Source organism: Ovis aries, chromosome 9, assembly GCF_016772045.2.
Source record: "Ovis aries strain OAR_USU_Benz2616 breed Rambouillet chromosome 9, ARS-UI_Ramb_v3.0, whole genome shotgun sequence".
Lineage (NCBI taxonomy): Eukaryota > Metazoa > Chordata > Mammalia > Artiodactyla > Bovidae > Ovis > Ovis aries.
In genome coordinates, this window is record NC_056062.1 from 5528864 (window position 1) to 5549311 (window position 20448).

At 40.0% G+C, this 20448-nt stretch overlaps 1 protein-coding gene across 4 annotated transcripts in view; it reads right to left on the bottom strand.

The window, feature by feature from the left end:
* Positions 1-20448, bottom strand: part of ADGRB3 (adhesion G protein-coupled receptor B3) — an 891397-nt gene that overhangs the window by 480634 nt on the left and 390315 nt on the right. For all 4 annotated transcript variants that reach the window (XM_042253849.2, XM_060419932.1, XM_042253850.2 and 1 more), the window contains 2 exons: positions 19101-19202; positions 18658-18764 (listed from right to left, as the gene is read on the bottom strand). In XM_042253849.2, the coding sequence (XP_042109783.1) occupies positions 18658-18764; positions 19101-19202 (209 nt within the window). The remainder of the gene's footprint in view (positions 1-18657; positions 18765-19100; positions 19203-20448) is intronic.

Genomic DNA, 20448 nt, shown 5'->3' on the forward strand with positions numbered 1-20448 from the left:
GTGTGGGTCTGTGGTGGCCTGCTAAAGGGTTGGGGGCACTGACTGGGACCTTCTGAAGGAGGTCAATATTATCCTCAGGACCTCCACCATAGTTTGGCCTTAGGTCAAATGGAGGGAACATAGCCCCACCCTTCAACATAAAATTGGATTAAAGATTTTCTCAGCATGGATCCACTCCTTAGAATAAGACCCAATTTTCTCCTCAATCAGTCCCTCCCATCAGAAGCTTCCATAAGTCTCTTATCCTCCTCCATCAGAGGGCAGGCAGAATGAAAACCACAATCACAGAAAACTAACCAATCTGATCACATGGACCACAGCCTTGTCTAACTCAGTGAACCATGCCACATAGGGCCACCCAAGACTGAAGGTCATGGTGGAGAGTTCTGACAAAACGTGGTCCACTGGAGAAGGGGATGGCAAATCACTTCATTACTCTTGCCTTGAGAACCCCATGAACAGTATGAAAAGGCAAAAGATAGGACACTGAAAGATTAACTGCCCAGGTCAGTAGGTGCCCAATATACTACTGGAGATCAGTGGAGAATCAACTCCAGAAAGAATGAAGAGACAGAGCCAAAGTAAAATCAACACCCAGTTGTGATTGGGACTGGTGATGGAAGCAGGGTCTGATGCTGTAAAGAGTAATCTTGCATAGGAACCTGGAAGGTTAGGTCCATGAATCAAGGCAAATTGGAAGTGGTCAAACAGGAGATGGTAAGAGTGAACATCGACATTCTAGGAATCAGAGAAATAAGGTGGACTGGAATGGGTGAATTTAACTCAGATGACCATTGTATCTACTACTGCAGGCAGGAATCCCTTAGAAGAAATGGAGTAGCCATCATAGTCAACAAAAGAGTCTGAAATGTAGTACTTGGATGCAGTCTCAAAAATGACAAAATGATCTCTGTTCTTTTCCAAGGCAAATCATTTTATATCAAAGTAATACAAGTCTATGCCTCGACAAGTAATGCTGAAGAAGCTGAATTTAAACAGTCCTATGAAAACTTAAAGGCCTTCTTAAAGAAACACCAAAAAAAGATTTTCTTTTCATTATTGGGGACTGGAATGTAAAAGTAGGAAGTCAAGAAATACCTGGAGTAACAGGCTAATTAGGCCTTAGAGTACAGAATGAAGCATGGCAAAGGCCAATAGAGTTTTGCCAAGAGAATGCACTGGTCATAGCAAACACCCTTTTCCAACAACACAAGAGAAGACTCTACACATGGACATCACCAGATGGTCAATACTGAAATCAGACTGATTGTATTCTTTGCAGCCAAAGATGGAGAAGCTCTATACAGTCAGCAAAAACAAGACCAGGAGCTGACTGTGGCTCAGATCATGAACTCCTTATTGCCAAATTCAGACTTAAATTGAAGAAAGAAGGGAAAACCACTAGACCATTCAGGTATGTCCTTAATCAAATCCCTTAGGATTACAGAGTGGAAGTGGCAAATAGATTCAAGGGATTAGATCTGATAGACAGAGTGCCTGAAGAACTATCGATAGAGGTTCGTGACACTGTGTAGGAGGCAGTGATCAAGACCATCCCCAAGAAAAAGAAATTCATCAAGGCGAAACAGCTGTCTGAGGAGGCTTAACAAACAGTGGAGAAAAGAAGAGACAGGAAAGGCAAAGGAGAAAAGGAAAGATATACCCATCTGAATGCAGAGTTCCAAAGAATAGCAAGGGGAGATAAAGCCTTCCTCAGTGAGCAATGCGAAGAAATAGAGGAAAACAATAGAATGGGAAAGACGAGAGATCTCTTCAAGAAAATTAGAGATATCAAGGGAAAATTTCACTCAAAGATGGGCTCAATAAAGGACAGAAATGGTATTAATGACCCAGATAATCATTGGGTCATTGTGATTCTGTGTGATTGGTGTGACTACTAACCTAGAGCCAGACATCCGGGAATGCGAAGTCAAGTGGGCCTTAGGAAGCATCACTATGAACAAAGCTAGTGGAGGTGGAATTCCAGTTGAGCTGTTTCAAATCATAAAAGATGATGCTCTGACAGTGCTGCACTCAATATGCCAACAAATTTGGAAAACTCAGCAGTGGCCACAGGACCGGAAAAGGTCAGTTTTCATTACATTCCCAAAGAAAGGCAATGCCAAAGAATGCTCAAACTACCACACAATTGCACTCATCTCACACGCTAGTAAAGTGATGCTCTAAATTCTCCAAGCCAGGCTTCAACAGTACATGAACTGTGAACTTCCAGATGTTCAAGCTGGATTTAGAAAAGGCAGACGAAACAGAGAACAAATTGCCAACATCCGTTGGATCATCGAACAAGCAATAGAATTCCAGAAAAACAAGAACTTCTGCTTTACTGGCTATGCCAAAGCCTTTGACTGTGTGGACCACAGAAACTCTAGAAAATTCTTCAAGAGATGGGACTACTAGACCACCTGACTTGCCTCCTGAGAAATCTGTACGCAGGTCATGAAGCAACAGCTAGAACCGGAGATGGAACAGACTGGTTCCAAAAAGGAGTATGTCAAGGCTGTATATTGTCACCCTACTTATTTAACTTATATGTAGAGTACAACATGAGAAATGCTGGACTGGATAAAGCAGAAGCTGGAATCAAGATTACTGGGAGAAATATCAATAACCTCAGATATGCAGATGATACCACCCTTATGGCAGAAAGTGAAGAAGAACTAAAGAGCCTCTTGATGAAAGTGAAAGAGGAGAGTGAAAAAATTGGCTTAAAGCTCAACATTCAGAGAACGAAGATCATGGCATCCAGTCCCATCACTTCATGGCAAATAGATGGGGAAACAATGGAAACATTGAGAGACTTTATTTTGGAGGGCTCCAAAATCATTGCAGATGGTGACTGCAGCCATGAAATTAAAAGACATTTACTCCTTGGAAGGAAAGTTATGACCAACCTAGACAGCATTTTTTAAAGCAGAGATATTAATTTAACAACAAAGGTTTGTCTAGTCAAGGCTATAGTTTTACCAGTAGTCATGTATGGATGTGAGCATTGGACTATAAAGAAAGCTGAATGCTGAAGAATTGATGCTCTTGAACTGTGGAGTTGGAGAAGACTCTTGAACTACAAGGAGACCCAAGCAGCCCAGGCTAAAGGAGATCAGTCGTGGGTGTTCATTGGAAGGACTGATGCTGAAGCTGAAAGTCCAATACTTTGGCCACCTGATGTGAAGAACTGACTCATTTGAAAAGACCCTGATGCTGGGAAAGATTGAAGGCAGTATTAGAAGGGGCAACAGAGGATGAGATGGTTGAATGGCATCACCGACTCAATGGACATGAGTTTGGATAAACTCCAGGAGTTGGTGATGGACAGGGAGGCCTGGCATGCTATAGTCCATGGGATCACAAAGAGTCAGACATGACTGAGCGATTATCTCAACTCAACTCATAAAAGATGTTGTCTGTAGTTTTATTCAAGTGGAGAGAAAAAGCCCCCATGGGTACATGAAGGCGTCTATTTTCCTTGGGCTGTATTTTTTAATTCTCTTCATTTAGTCACTGAAGTAGTTTACAAACAGTTATAATTTTAACATTTCTTGTAAAGTTACAATTATCACTGTTTATATCTGTACATGTTGCAGTACTTTGTGTGCATTTTTGCTCCAAAGGACAATCCTTAAAAGTTTCTGTGTCATTCACATTTAATAGTGTTGACAAGAGCAGCAGTGAAGGGCAAACATACAAACAAAAAACCTGAAGTCTAAAGATAGTAGCTTTTTATAGCTTTGGATTAAGCCTCCCTGCTATTTATGTAGAGAGATGTGGTGAGGGTCATGGTTTAAGGAGTAGCTGTGTTCCTGAAATAACCTTATTCTTTTCACTTTATGCCTCCTACTGCCAGTCACAGTTGCCTCTATTGTGTGAATCCTAAAAAAAGGTTTATCGTAGTCGCTCTGTGCAAATGACACACTTTAAAATCATATATTTATATATTATTTTCAGCATCAACTCCTACAGTCCATCTGTAAGTTATATTAAAGGTTTTTGCACCTCTAAGTGGCTTCAATTAAAATATAATTATAGAAGAAACTTCTTTTCCTAAAGCAATGGTCTAAATGTGTACTTTTTGCTTCAGTTCATAACTGCCCACTTTTAAGACAAAAATCACTCCCTAGATGATGGTCTTAAATGGTTTACAGATCTATCTGATGTCTCCATGAAAGACAGAGATCATCCTGTGTAAAAAAGAGGGCATCTCTTTTGTTTTAGTTACATGAATACTTCTTAAGTTGCTCTATATTTGTTATAAAAACACATATTCATCTTAGGGCTAGGAGTTCAAATTGAAGAGAAAATTGTTTAATGACAACATGATGGGGAGATTTAGCTAAATATTCGCTGCATAAATTAAAAATGTACTGCCCAGAATCCAGGATGGACAGCATTTGACCACAGTGCATCAAGTACCCCAATTTCTTGCCCCAGGAATTTCTGAAGTGAGAGAGATGCCATGAATTTGAAGATTGCAAGGTACTATTATGAGAACAAACTGAATCTTGAAAACGGAGCCAGGTTTATATCCACAGCCTCAGTTCAGTTCAGTTCAGTCGTTCAGTCGTGTCCGACTCTTTGCGACCCCATGAACCACAGCACGCCAGGCCTCCCTATCCGTCACCAATTCCCAGAGTTCACTCAAACTCACGTCCATAGGGTTGGTGATGCCATCCAGCCATCTCATCCTCTGTCGTCCCCTTCTCCTCCTGCCCCCAATCCCTCCCAGCATCGGAGTCTTTTCCAATGAGTCAACTCTTCGCATGAGGTGGCCAAAGTACTGGAGTTTCAGCCTTAGCATCATTCCTTCCAAAAAACACCCAGGACCGATCTCCTTCAGAATGGACTGGTTGGATCTCTTTGCAGTCCAAGGGACTGTCAAGAGTCTTCTCTAACACCACAGTTCAAAAGCATCAATTCTTCAGTGCTCAGCCTTCTTCACAGGCCAACTCTGACATCCATACATTACCACTGGAAAAACCATAGCCTTGACTATATGGACCTTTGTTGGCAAAGTAATGTCTCTGCTTTTTAACATGCTGTCTAGGTTGGTCATTAACTTTCCTTCCAAGGAGTAAGTGTCTTAATTTCATGGTAGCAATCACCATCTGCAGTGATTTTGGAGCCCAAAAACATGAAGTCTGATACTGTTTCCACTGTTTCCCCATCTATCTGCCATGAAATGATGAGACCAGATGCCATGATCTTCATTTTCTGAATGTTGAGCTTTAAGCCAACTTTTTCACTCTCCACTTTCACTTTCATCAAGAGGCTTTTAATACTCTGTAAAACCTGGACATTTACAAAGTAAGAATAAGAGTACAATAAACTTATCTCCTTGTAAAAATAAACAAATAGAAATAGTCTTAATTTCTAGTCAAAATGAAGAAGCACCATTCCTGGGCAAAGGCCTTTGGTAGGTGGAATTCCCTAACACCAAACAAATCTAGAATGATTATTATATTCTGAGCCAGCACTAGGCCCTGTGCATGAGCTCAAAGCACTTTAGCGGTCACAGGTGGGGACCCAGACTTTCAGAGACCTGCCCAGTGGGACGCAGGGCAGTAACTGATCTTCCTTCCTGGAGGCTTTTTCAATTCTGTTTCTGTTACTGGAGTTTCCTAGTTCTAGAGACATTGCATCAGTCAGAATGGGACAGGTTATGCTGTGACAACAACTCCAAAATCTCAGTGCCTAAAAGCAAAGCGATCTATTTCTCAGTCACACTACTCAGATCATCAGGGAGGCTCTGTTTATCCTAGTCACTCCAGTGCTTGGCATGACAGAGGATGAAGGAGTTTGCACTGGCAAGGACATTCTCAGGCCTGGAATAACAGAGGTCACCTCCACATACAAGCAGTGGCTGGAACTAGTCACATGTGTATGCCTAACTTCAAGGTAGTGAAGAAGCACGATCCTTCCATGTGCCCAGCAGAGGAGACTTAGGGATTACTTCACATAGCACGTCTTGTGATGGTACAGAGCCAGCCAGCACTCACTCAACTTCTCTGCATTCATCTACCAAAACTGCAACCCTAGGCAAAATCTACCACAGTGTATCTTAAATTTTAATGTGTATATGAATCACAAAGGCAAATTTTTAAGTGCAGGTCTGGCACAAGGTCTAAGAGTCTGTATTTCTAACAAGCTCCCAGGTCCTGCTTCTACTTACAGTTTTGGCAAAACATGTTAGTTCTACCACAAGCATTCACTACGCTCGCATCCAAGAAACTCAACTTTGCTGGAGAAAAGTCATGTCTATTCTGGCCAGCTGTACCCTGAGTTCTTCATGTAACCTGTGGCAACCCCCAAGCCTACCTGCTTCAAGCTATCCATTATGTTTATCAGCCTGCCTTCTCGTTTCAGAAAAGGACACAGCAACAGTCGCATGTGCTCACTCAGCCTTAATAAAGGGCACCGTCCTCGCTCTTCTGGATTTTGCAGTGAGCTCCACAGCCTGTCGTCCTGCCCCTTCAGCCTATCTTCAAGAGCCCTACAACCCTCTTTCATTATTGAATCACATCCCTCCTTACTGTCAATGGCTTCCACTGCCCTTAGAATAAAATCCATACTCTCAGCAAAGGTCTTTAAGGCACAGAAAAAAATAATAATTTTTTCCTTACCTAGTTCTCCAACTTCATCTCATGGCACTCTCTTCCTGCTCACTACCTCTGGCTACTGGATCAAGTTCCGCTTCCTTAAAGACCTCAAGGTTTTCCCATGTGCTATTCTCAATAGAGGGCTACCCAGATGGCACATTGGTAAAGAATCCACCTGCCAATGCAGGAGAGGGAAGAGATGCAGGTTCGATCCCTGGGTCTGGAAGATGCCCTGGAATAGGAGACTGGAACTCCAGTATCGTCTAGAAAATCCCATGGACACTCTCCTCAGTAGAATGTACACTCTCCTCAGTAGAATGTACACTCATGCCCTGAAAAACTCATTCTCTGCACTCCTAGTATGTCTGAATCTCTCTCATCTTTCAAGTCACAGTTGTAATGTCATTTTCTCAAAGATACATAACACCCTTCTTATCTCAATCAGTCCCCAAACTTTATTCCCTATGTTGGCACTTGGTTAAGTTCCTCTGACATGTCACGGTTTGGAATTATTTTCTCTCTTCTCTGGTCTAGTTTATTTTGTATTTGTTGCGTGTATCACTCTCATGTTGTATCCTTACACTGTGCTGCACCTCGATAAAGTTCAACGTGTATTTGTAGAATAACTTACTAGGTAGTTGAATGGATGGAGGAACAATTAAATAATAGAGTAGGCTTTCTTTTACGATATTTTCCTTTGGTATCAGCCTAAACAGGCTGCTCTGTATAGGTTTATTCTACTAAATCATTCCATGGATAAATTTCAAGTCAGTAGATTTTAATCCCTAAAGACTAACTCTAATATCTTTTCATCAAGCCACTAAATTCATAACTGGGGAGAAACTTCAAATTCTCCTGGGATTTAGAGATATGATCAATAAGTTTTTAGAAAAGAGGAAGTAAAGTATAACTTTAGAAGTATTTAATTATACATCTATTTAATACACTCCCTTACTATTTCCTAGGAAACACTATCATATGTGCCTAAAATATTTTTATATTTTATTAATATAATACAGTGACAAATTATTATTTTAGTAGAGTATAGAACATATACAGAGTATATATTCCTGTAAGGCCAATGTATTTGCCACTATAACTAGAAAAAAATTAATGGATTATAAAAATAATTTTCTTTAGAGCTTCAGAAAGTTATGGAAGAGATAAGTTACATTTCCAGGAAGAAGAGATCCTTTTTGAGATAGGAAAACAATTTCAGCCAGTTTTCTCCCCGCTTTGGAATGTCTGCTAAATTTTGGCAAGAAATGAGGGGCAGGTGCAGCCCAGGCAGAGGCTCTCTAGGGTAGAAAGAGAAACTAATGCTTTTTGGTTGCTCAGGGCTGGAGAGCTATAATGGGAACTGGAGGGTCCCTAAAAAGTCTAACTGGGATTTTTCCCAGTGAAACATTTGTTGGATCTTTGGAATGTGTAGGAAGCTGAGGATACTCCTTTTACACTTTTAAAAGGTGGAGTGCATTTTTTCCATCCTTAAGTATGCCTTTTTTTCTAAATCTGAAGAAGGAGTCCAGCTTTAAGCAACCAATTGTCTCTCACTCACGACATCTGATGCATTTGAAGTTGCCTGGACAGGAAGCTTGGACCCTCTGAAGGGTAGAGCTGAATCTTCTACACTTTCTCAGGGCTGATGGGATGGCCACACATAAGCTCTCTGTCTAAAGTGTATAACACACACAGCAGAGAAAGGAGACTAAGGGGATATAGTCTTAAGAAAACTGTGAAACTTCCTGACCCAGGTCAATCCTCGGCTACATTAAAATTTCAGTTCCTCATTATATCTGAATAACCAAGGAAAACAGGAATGCTTTTTGGTTGCCCTCAATATCGTCCCCAAATCCTACATTTGTTTTACACAATGCCTGAGATTTAATAAAAAGTGATTAGATATGACAGATTATATAACTGATGAAATAAAACAAGTCCTTCACAGATTATCCAAATAACAGATTTTGCTGATAAGAAATGTAAAATGATTGGTTAAAATTTTTAAAAATAAAGAAGAAAAGAAGAACAAAATAAAATCTGTCCATTCTTTGATGGAGAATTCTCATAGAATTGAAATGTTACAAAAGAAAAATAAAAAACTTAAAATGTATACTCTAGACCAGGAGTTAGTGAACTACATACAGCCTGTGGGCCAAAGCCAGCACATTGCCTGCTTTTGTAAGAGTTTTACTGGAACTCAGCCACGTTCACTAATTGTCTATGGTTGTTCTTATGCTACAAAACCAGAGTTGAGTATTTAGAACAGAGACCATATGGAATACAAAGCCTAAAATATTCTCTATCTTGTCCATGAAATATATTGTAAACTTTGACATATGAATTGCTTAAAATAACAAGACTTAATTAACATCTTCCTTCTGATATTTTTTTTTCCAGTCAGCTCCCTCAGGGCAGATACCATTCAATAAATGTTAGCTATTATCATTTGATGAACACTCAGGAAACTCATAATTTTATTCAAGACCTCATGTTAAAAATTTGGGGATTGTGAAGTTGAACTCAGATAACAAAACCTTAACATGTGGCCTTGAATAAAATTAAGAGACTTCTGTCCATTTTAAAGGTAGCAATGTTTTTCAACTTTTCCTTGGTATTGTTGGATTATGCAATAATTATCTGAGCTCTGGAAGTGAGGACTCTGACAAACTCAGCAGAAACTTGAAACTTCTTGAAACTTGGCATCAAAAATAGAAAGGCAGTCACATGCTATGTCTTGAGTACTTAAAAGGAGAAAAATAATGTGAACATCCATTTTTTATACATGTAAATAGAAATACATTTATATGAATGCCAAATTAATATCATTAGTAATAATATTAACATACAGTTACTGAGTGTATTCTGTAGACTGGTAATAACTCCATGTTATTGGCCTTGAGTGAACTTCCCATTGGTATTTTTTAAGAACTCCCACATGGTTGCAATGTTCAGCAAGGATTAAAAAGCTATTGATCTAACTTCTCCCAGAATTACCCCCATTGTTTGCTGTGTTCCAGACACATAATACTGCAAAAAAAAAAAAAAAAAAAAAAAACCACTGGTAGAATAAATTCTTGTTCTCTCAGGCTCACTCACCTTTATTTAATTAGTGAATATTCAAAAATTAAAATCAGGCTAGTTCCCCTGGTTGGCTAGACCATGCTGCTACTGCTGCTAAGTCGCTTCAGTCATGTCCAACTCTGTGTGACCCCATAGACCACAGCCCACCAGGCTCCTCATCCCTGGGATTCTCTAGGCAAGAACACTGGAGTGGGTTGCCATTACCTCCTCCAATGCATGAAAGTGAAAAGTGAAAATGAAGTTGCTCAGTCATGTCTGACTCTTCACAACCCCAGGGACTGCAGCCTACCAGGCTCCTCCGTCCATGGGATTTTCCAGGCAAGAGCACTGGAGTGGGTTGCCATTGCCTTCTCTGGGCTGGACAATAGCATGAGGTTATTTCTCCCAAAATTACTCACTCAAAAAACAATAAGCAAATGTAAACAAAACTATGGTACCTATTGTTTTCTTCTTTTACTGTAAATAAGCTGTAGTCATCAAATGTATTATTCTTTTTTAGGCAATGTGATGGATATTTGTGCAATGAGGTGGTAGCCAACAAAGTGTGATATGTAAGAAGTTTTGTTGCAATGGAGCAAAATTCACCTGGAAGGCAGGGAAAATATATTAATATAAAGCAAATGTTATGATGTGATCTGTTTTGTATTATGACTCCTACTCAGCTTCTATGAACTGGAAGGATAAGCTACCTTAAAGCATGATGAGAAGCTCAAAATGCATCAGTGGCCAGTGTGAACTTCCACACTAGTAGTTTTGAAACATCCTCTACAGGACTGTGATTGTCTTGGAGTGATAAAGACTGTTACTTTAGATCAGAAGATAATGGGTAATGTACTTCACTAGAAGAGAGGGAGCAACTGCGAAGACCCCTTTTCCTGGAGTAACCATTACTCCTTAAAAAGAGACCACCAAAAACAAATATATTAACACATATATATGGAATTTAGACAAATGGTATTGATGAACCTATTTTCAGGGAAGGAATAGAGACACAGATGCAGAGAACAGACTTTTGAACACAGTGTGGAGGGAAAGAGTGGGACGAATGGAGAGAGTAGCATCAACATACATACACTATCAGATTTAAGAGGCATGGCTGGGAAGAAGTTGCTGTGTACCACAGGGAGCCCAGACTGGCGCTCTGTGATGAGCTGAAGGGATGGAAAGAGGGGAAGGGAGGGAGGCTCTGGAGGCAGGGGATGATGCATAATTATGGCTGTCTTGAGTTGCATGGCAGAAACAACACACCATGATAAAAATTAAAATGAAAAAAGGAGTTCACTAAGTTGAGTGATATGAATTAACACTCTTCCCTCGAGAACCTGAGAGATGTTCCTGCTGGACAGATGGCAACTTCTAATTCATAGCGACTCCCAATTCACCTTGTCCAAGACCTGTGCCAGACCAGAAATCATTGCTTTCTTCGTGGACTTTTCCAGGAGAGATCTGTTACCCCCTTTCTATTTTCACATTTGAGGAATCAGTGGACTAAAATGGACCAGAATGGGCACATTTAATTCAGATGACCATTACATCTACTAATGTGGGGAAGAATCTCTTAGAAGAAATAGAGTAGCCCTCATAATCAACAAAACAGCCAAAAATGCAGTACTTGGGTACATTCTCAAAAATGACAGAATGATGTCTGTTTTCAAGGCAAATCATTCAATATCACAGTAATCCAAGTCTACGCCCCAAGCACTAATGCCGAAGAAGCTGAACGGTTCTAAGAAGATCTAAAAGACCTTCTAGAATTAATATCAAAAATGGATGTCCTTTTCATCATAGCAGACTGGATGTGAAAGCAGGAACCGAAGAGATTCCTGGACTAACAGGCAAGATTTTGGCCTTGGCAACAAAATGAAGCAGGGCAAAGACACACAGAGTTTTGCCAAGAGAATGCACTGGTCATAGCAAAAACCCTCTTCCAACAACACAAGACTGTAAAAATGGACATCACCAGATGGTAAAACCAAAATCAGACTGATTATAGTCTTTGCAGCCAAAGATGGAGAAGCTCAAAAAGTGAGCAAAAACAAGTCCAGGAGCTGACTGTGGCTCAGACAATGAACTCCTTATTGCCAAATTCAGACTTAAATTGAAGAAGGTAGTGTAAACCAGGAGGCCATTCAGGTATGACCCAAATCAAATCCCTTACGATTATACAGTGGAAGTGACAAATAGATTCAAGGTATTAGATCTGATAGACAGACACGGAAGCTTGTGACATTGTACAGGAGGCAGTGACCAAAACCATCCCCAAAAGGAGAAATGCCATAAGGCAAAATGGTGGTCTGAGGAGGCCTTACAAACAGCGGAGAAAAGAAGAGACACTAAAGGCAAAAGAGAAAAGGAATGATATATCCACCTGAATGCAGAGTTCCAAAGAGTAGCAAGGAGAAATAAGAAAGCCTTCCTCAGTGATCAATGTAAAGAAATAGAGGAAAACAACAGAATGGGAAAGACTAAAGACGACTTCAAGAAAATTAGAGATACCAAGGAAACATTTCATGCAAAGATGGGCTCAATAAAGGACAGAAATGGTGTGAACCTAACAGAAGCAGAAGATATTAAGAAGAGTGCAAGAATACACAGAAGAACTGTACAAAAAAGATCTTCATGACCCAGATAACCATGATGGTGTGATCACTCACCTAGAGCCAGACATCCTGGAATGTGAAGTCAAGTGGGCCTTAGGAAGCATCACTACGAACAAAGCTAGTGGAGGTGATAGAACTCCAGGTGAGCTATTTCAAATCCTAAAAGGTGATGGTGCTGCACTCAATATGCCAGCAAATTGGAAAACTCAGCAGTGGCCACAGGACTGGAAAAGTCAGTTTCATTTTAACCCCAAAGAAAGGCAATGCCAAAGAATATTCAAACTCCTGCACAATTGCACTCATCTCACACACTAGCAAAGTAATGCTCAAAATTCTCCAAGCCAGGCTTCAACAGTATGTGAACCGAGAAATTCTAGATGTTCAAGCTAGATTTGGAAAAGGCAGAGGAACCAGAGATTAAATTGCCAACATCCACTGAATCATCGAAAAAGCAAGAGAATTCCAGAAAAACATCTATTTCTGCTTCATTGACTACGCTAAAGCTGTTGACAGTGTGGATCACAACAAACTGTGGAAATTCTTCAAGAGATGGTAATACCAGACCACCATACCTCCATCCTGAGAAATATGTATACAGGTCTAGAAGCAACAGTTAAAACTGGACATGGAACAACAGACTGGTTCCAAATTGGGAAAGGAGTACGTGAGGCTGTATACTGTCACCCTGCTTATTTAACTTCTATGCAGAGTACATCATGAGAAATGCCAGGCTGGATGAAGCACAAGCTGGAATCAAGATTGCCGGGAGAAATATCAATAACTTCAGCTATTCAGATGATACCATCCTTATGGCAGAAAGTGAGGAGGAAGTAAAGAGCCTCTTGATGAAAGTGAAAGAAGAGAGTGAAAAAGCTGACTTTAAACTCAACATTCAAAAAATGAAGATCATGGCATGTGGTCTCATCACTTCATAGCAAATAGATGGGGAAACAATGGAAACAGTGACAGACTTTATTTTGGGGGGCTCCAAAATCACTGCAGATGCTGATTGCGGCCATGAAATTAAAAGACACTTGCTTCTTGGAAGAAACGCTATGATCAACCTAGACAGCATGTTAAAAAGCAGAGACATTACTTTGCCAACAAAGGTCCATCTAGTCAAAGCTATGGTTTTTCCAGTGGTCATGTATGGATGTGAGAGTTGGACTATAAAGAAAGCTGAGTGCCAAAGAATTGATGCTTTTGAACTGGGGTGTTGGAGAAGACTCTTTAGAGTACCTTGGACTGCAAGGAGATTCAATCAGTCCATCCTAAAGGAAATCAGTCCTGGGTGTTCATTAGTGGGACTGATGCTGAAACTGAAACTCCAATACTTTGGCCACCTGATGCGAAGAACTGACTCATTGGAAAAGACCCTGATGCTGGGAAACGTTGAAGGCAGGAGAAGGGGACGACAGAGGATGAGATGGTTGGATGGCATCACCAACTCAATGGACATGAGTTTGTGCAAGCTCCAGGTGTTGGTGATCACAGGGAAGCCTGGCGTGCTGTAGTCCATGGTTCACAAAGATTTGGACACAACTAAGTGACTGAACTGAACTTCTGTTTTCACAACCCTGTGTTGTGTGCTTATCATGTGTAATAAACTGAGGGACTAGTGAACAGAGTGTCAGCACTGTTGGGTGAACCTCCCACCTTCCTTTCCCTGGACCCTCAAGATCCAGCAAGTCCATTCTCCCCCTCAGCCTTTCTGTCTCTGTTGTGCTCTAGCTCCCCTGACTTCCCATTCCATCCATCTCTATCATTCTCTCTCTCCTAATAAACAGTCATAAATGTAGAGCAAAACAGAATAAACAAAGTCCTTAAACCACAAATCAAGTTCCTTGACATCCTTTCCCACAAAGTCAACCTTTCCATGACTAGACAGATTATTGCTCCAGCTTCTGTATTTATTCACTGTTAAATGACAGCTTGAAAAATAGAAAGCAGAGGTTATAAGGCACAGTGACTTTAAAGGAAACATTTATACCAATTCTTTCCATTTCTGTGAATATAGAGGAATATCTGTGGGCTTTTTCAGTCCCCCATCACACACTCCTCTCCATGGAAGAAGTGACTTTTCTGCCTGATGAATTTATGAGATGGCATTGGCATGCCTGACTCCACTCCTTTTGTTCTAGAGCTGCTAGTTCCACGTCATCTGTCATTTCAGGCGTGTGTATGTGTAAGCATGAACTCGAATGTGAATAAAACAGAGTGAGAGGGAGAGAATGAGTGAGAGAGAGAGAGAGGAAGAGAGAGAAAGAGTTATCTTGACTGTTCAGTTGTAAGAAAGACTAAATGGTCTATTTAATTTGGGTGTGGGGAACTGGCCCATTTGGCCCTCAGTACCACCCAGTTTCTCCAAATAATTTAAAAAGTTTGTTTTTTTTTTAAAGCAGTATTCTTAATGTCCCTGGCCCCTGTACCTAGTTCTCAATAGGTTCTGAAATTATTTCTTTCTTGCTGGTGTAAAATTCAAAAAGTATCCCAGAGTATGAAATTAAATATTAACATATGGAAAAAAAAAAACCCTGAATTGTCCAAAAATCCCACTACATTAAACACTCTGTTCCTTTATTCTCACTTTTAAAAATCTGTCACTTTTTTAATAAGCAGCAGTTGGATCACAGTGTTCACTTTTGTATCTTACAAAGTCTCCAAAGAGACTTCATGAAGTGGAGCTTATTGAAATTCTTCTTCAATGACCAAATTATTTCATAAAGTAAAATTGTAAATCACTCCACATTTCTAGATGGTTTTGGACTAGGAAAATTGCAGGTGAGGGATAATACTATTAATTTCATGTGGTTAAAATTCACAAACATGAAATTTTATGTATTACCTTCTTAGAACCCTCTGACTGGCACATCCCCTTTCTGATAAGAAAAGGTGCAGTCATTTATGGAATACCTAGAACACACTTAGCACTGTGTTGAACACTAGAGGAATAAAGCTTAATAGAAATGATTTCTGTCCTCAAAGAATTCAGTAAACATTCAATATGGCAGATGAGTAAGTTCATAATATTAAACTAATTAATGATTCCTTTTTACCTCAGCTGGTTTGTAAGAGGTCATAGAATGCACTCAGCTAATGTTTGTTGACAATATGTCATTTCAAACTTAGTCTTCATATAATTTTATAAAATAGGTATATAAAATATTGTAATCTGTGAGTGTGTGTGTACATATATTGTGAACTATATGTGAAAAGTTGGAAAATACAGATCTACTTATTTTAAATAAGTCTCTGCAGTGGGTGACAATGAACATTTCGTGAGTTTCACAAATGCAGAGCAGCAAGAAATTAAATACCCCAAGAAAAATAGGACATTATATTGTGAAACAACAAACTCTACTAGAAAAGAAGATGCAGAATCATCAAAAGCAATTTCAGAAGTTGGGGGAATCAGAACTAGTCTACACTGAAGTACTACCTAGCTTTGTTACTCAAAGTATGTGAAGCCATAAGCATACAAGCATGCAAAGGAAAGGATTTAATCCTCATTTCCAACTGACCTTTGAGAGTACATATGATTAGCTCCATGTATTAGGCATCCTTCGGTGCTACACAGCCCTGAATTTGTAAAGGAGAAGACCATGGTCCCCAGGTAAGCAGTAGATGAGTGTTTGTATGCACGTATAACTATATGTATGTTTCTGTATGTGCATATAAACCGTATTCACGTGCAAAACCACATAGGACATCAATCCTATCCACTGATCTATCCATTCAATTATCCACCTGCCTGCCTTTCTAACGATCCATCCATCTGTATTTGTCCATAATTTTTTCACATGTACATTTCAAGTTAAGCTGTAAAATTTTACTCTTAATTTTTTTAACTCAAAGCATTTTCTGTACCTGTAGATATTAATACCTCATAGTTACACAGCACATTGCAAACATCTCACATACAATATTTCATCTGCTCTTATTCAAAACCTCCAGAGATGCTAAGATGATGCTATCAAGTTCATCTTGCATAGCAAACCAAGACTTGAGTGAGATCACATGACTTTTCCAAAGGACACACAATCAGAAAATGGTGCCTATAGCACCAGATTCTAGGGCAGAGGATTTCAAATCAAAGACTCAGAAGGGAGCACGACTTCCAGAAAGAAGGTTAAGCTTTGGAACAATTGCACCTGGGATGCAGCTTTCACTCTTGCCTCACTTAACTGGAGTGCTCCCAGGATCTTCAGTTTCTTTCCATGGGACTAAGGCAAGGATGGCAATATTGCAGGTGGTGGTGGGAACTGGAATTAATCTGTGAAAGTGCCCAGCAGAGTTTGCTTGGTCGTCTGTGGGAGCTGAATGCCCTGAGGCTGTTTCTTATGCTGCAAAAGCATGCACTTGATTTCTGCCTGCAAGTGAGCAGGGGCACAGACACATGGGCTGTCCAATCACTAACTGAATGATTTCTACGTGAATCACAACATGAGACTCTCTCTCCTATTTCACAGTGGGTTTCTATTTCTCTCCATTAGCAGATGACATGCACTCACAGAAGGCAAGTACATTTAAGTATTACTGTACAAAATGATGAATTTAAAAAGCAAACATTTTACGCCAAGTGATATTACTCATTTTTAACAAATTTGTAAGACTTGACCTATGGTTTACTTAATTGATACAATTATTCTCATTTATTACCATGAATAAATAAGAACTAAATATGAATATTAAGATTAAGTAGATAAAGTATCATATCTAAAATTAGGTGAAAATAAAATTCATTTTAAAATTAAATTCATATGAAAGTCTTTGGTTATACTTAATTCTGAAATATTTTAATTTTGACACAAGTAAAGCTCAGTGAGGTCAAATATCACCAAATACTTATATGCATGTAAGTATATATTATTAAATATACGTATTTGTGTATAATTGTATTAATGTGTATATATATAATATCATGTAGGTATATACACATATGTGTGCTGTGCTTAGTCGCTCAGTCATGTCTGATTCGTTGTGACCCCACGTACTGTAGCCCTCCAGGCTCCTCTACCCATGAGGATTCTCCAGGCAAGAATACAGGAGTGGTTTGCCATGCCCTCCTCCAGGGGATCTTCCTAACCCAGGAACTGAACCTAGGTCTCCTACATTGCAGGCAAATTCTTTACCATCTGAGCCACCAGGGAAGCCCATGTACACATATAGATGTATACATAAATGTATATACACACGACAACAGAAATAAGGCTCTACATAGCCAAATAAATCATCAGTTTGACTACTGATTTGGAAAGTAAACATACTAAACAGCATTTGGTTTTCAGGTATTTTTAAAATGTGCTTTCTTGGTTTTCTGATAACGAGTCAAATACATTCACTTCTTTTATAAGGGTTCTACAAGCTACTTCTCCATCCACGAGTAAGAATGCTCTTTAGTTTTTATTTTTTTTAAATTATGTTTACTTGTAAGCAACAGTACCAGTACCATATTGTAAAGTAATTAACCTCCACTTTAAATAAATAAATTTATATTTAAAAAAATAAAAAGTAAATAAATAAACAAATAATAATAAAAAAAAGAAAATGAAAGAAAATATAAGCACAACAAAACTTCAGGGCTCTTAACTGCACAGCACCCCTCCAATGTTGGGTTCTCCAAGGCTCTGTCTTGTATTTTGTTCTGAGCCCCATAATGTTTGTTCACATAGGAAGCTTTCTCGACTGTCAGGATGAATGACAACAGTCTCTGAAAATGACAATGACTTGCACTGGTAAAAAACCTAGCAACACTTAACTGCGCTCAAAATATTCATACAGCATATTCTGAATAATTCAATGATGTGTGGGAGAAGAGGGGCTATTTCTGGAAATTTGTCCCATGTCATCTTTTGTGAGCAACTAATTTTCTCTGATAAAATAACTGTCTTTTTTTTTTTTTGGTATCTTAATGTCAAAATGCAGTGAAATTTTTGATACCTATATGACACAGCTTTATTATTTCCTGAGTACTAAAATATTGAAGAATTTAATTTAAAAATGTATGGTATTTTGAAATAAGTCTTATGCACTAGGTAACTGATGTGCCAGTCATGATATAGTTTAACTCATATAGATAAACCCAGGTAACAGATTTTATTCAGGACTTTGCCCCAATAGACAAGGGATCCATTCATTTAAACAGCAGGATCCAAGCAGGATCCATAAAATCCCAAACCCTTGAAATAAAACAGTTTAGCACTGATTTATGAAAGTTAGCTTTCTAGCACAGACTTTTTTACTTCAGGTGTTATTTTCAGAGATTTTATCCATTTGACTATATAGCAGCAGACTAAACGCTCACACAGAGATCATTAACAGGAATTAAACAGAGCAAGTACTAAAGCTGGCTTTGCACCTACTGAATGCTGCAAGTGTCTGTACTCATTTGATATGCATCTTGCAAAGCTCGGCTGTTCCCAGAAGGCCACTCCGTGAAGACTGAGCGAGCAGCGTCTGCTAGCGGTGCCTGCGAGTCACAAAAACAGAGAGCTTTACGACAGGGAGGCTTGGAGGCAGGCTGAAAACCTGGGTTTGTACATTTTCACGCCTTAAACATGCATGTAAATTGTTCCTTTGATTATTTCCACAATGCACATTACTCACACTGAGAAACCATTGAATCGGCAAGATTTTCCAGATCTCTTCATAGGCTCCACTTAGGAAGCCCTTTACTAAAATTGCTTTATTAACTGCTTATTAGACAGACTTAGTTTTAGATATAGGACAAAACACGACAGAAGAACACAGCAGGCTGCTGTTGGTGGGTGGTCATTGTCTGGGTTTGAGAGTCATCCTACATTACCTGTGGCATTCATCGGGCACTGATTGAAGGCCAAGTCGCCTGCTGGAGTCCTCTTCCACACCATCGACATCAGATAATCCTCTGGGCATATTTCATAAGGTGCTGCAATTTAAAACAAAGGGACTTTTAACACCCGTGGTGTTTATTTTTTAAATGCTGGCAATAAGCAATCCTGAAATGCAGCTCTCTGACTGAAGAGAGCTGTCTTTTTTTAAGTGTGGTGTTTATTGAAATGTTAGAGATGTCTTCAGAAAAAAAACCACCAACTTTCATTTCATTCTCTACAAAATCCTCACAGAAAAAAAGCACGTTTCAAAGAAAGCTTAGGCTTAAAAAAAAAAAGTCATTTGAACATGTCAATTGTGGGAAAGAGAGCAAACGAACCAAGATGGCGTGGTCAGGCTCTCTCACCGCACGTTTTGTGAATAATGACTATGTAACAATTGAGCTCATGTATAGCACTGTCCATGTGCAACACGAGTTACCCGCTCAGTCATTTGTGAGGTTCGCCTGTATAGGCTTCACCTGGAAAAGCCCAGCAGGGTTGTGTGGGGTTATGTTGTGTTATATATGTCTGCTGCTGTGGCTGCCGTGTCAGTCAGGAGAGAATAAACGTGTCTGCAGTTCCTACGGATCCTTGCATTTGCTTCCAGCCTCTTAGCTCATGCCTTGCCCACCATGGGTTCAGTGAACAGTGTGAACAGCGAGACAGCTGGTGTCATGAACAGGATCAGTGATACAACTGGTGTAGTCAACAGGATACCCAGCTGGTAGAGGAGCCTGAGGCTCCACAGAAGAGGTGGCAGGATACCCAGCAGGTAGAAGAGCAGGAGACTCCACTGGCTGGCGGGAGCCAGCGGCCACCACATAGCATGTGGTACCATGTGGCTACGATCCTCTCGGCATGGATTCCAGTGGAAGATTGGGAGGTGGTGGACGGCTCACCGGATAGCACTGAAAAGATGTTACAGGCAAGAGCTCCCACCTGCCGAACAAGGCAGCAAGGGCTGCTGCTGGCACCGTGGGGCAGATTTTACTGACTACCTGCAGGTGAGTATGGATAGTGCTCCCCATGACGCACCATCGGTGTGCAGTCTCTTGGAAGAACTAGAGCAACATACATTGGCATTAGAGCAAGAACCCGGTGGCCCTGAAGAACCCAGCATCTCTGACAACAAGACGGTAAGTGATGGCGATAATCAATGCTATGAGACCACGGGTCCCACTTGGCAGCAATGCCTATTGTGCAGCAGAAGGTGAAACATGAGCAGCCTATGGCCCAGGGTGGGCATCCTCAAGAGGCCCTGTCTGTGACTGAGTTCACAACATACAGACCATATATTCAGGT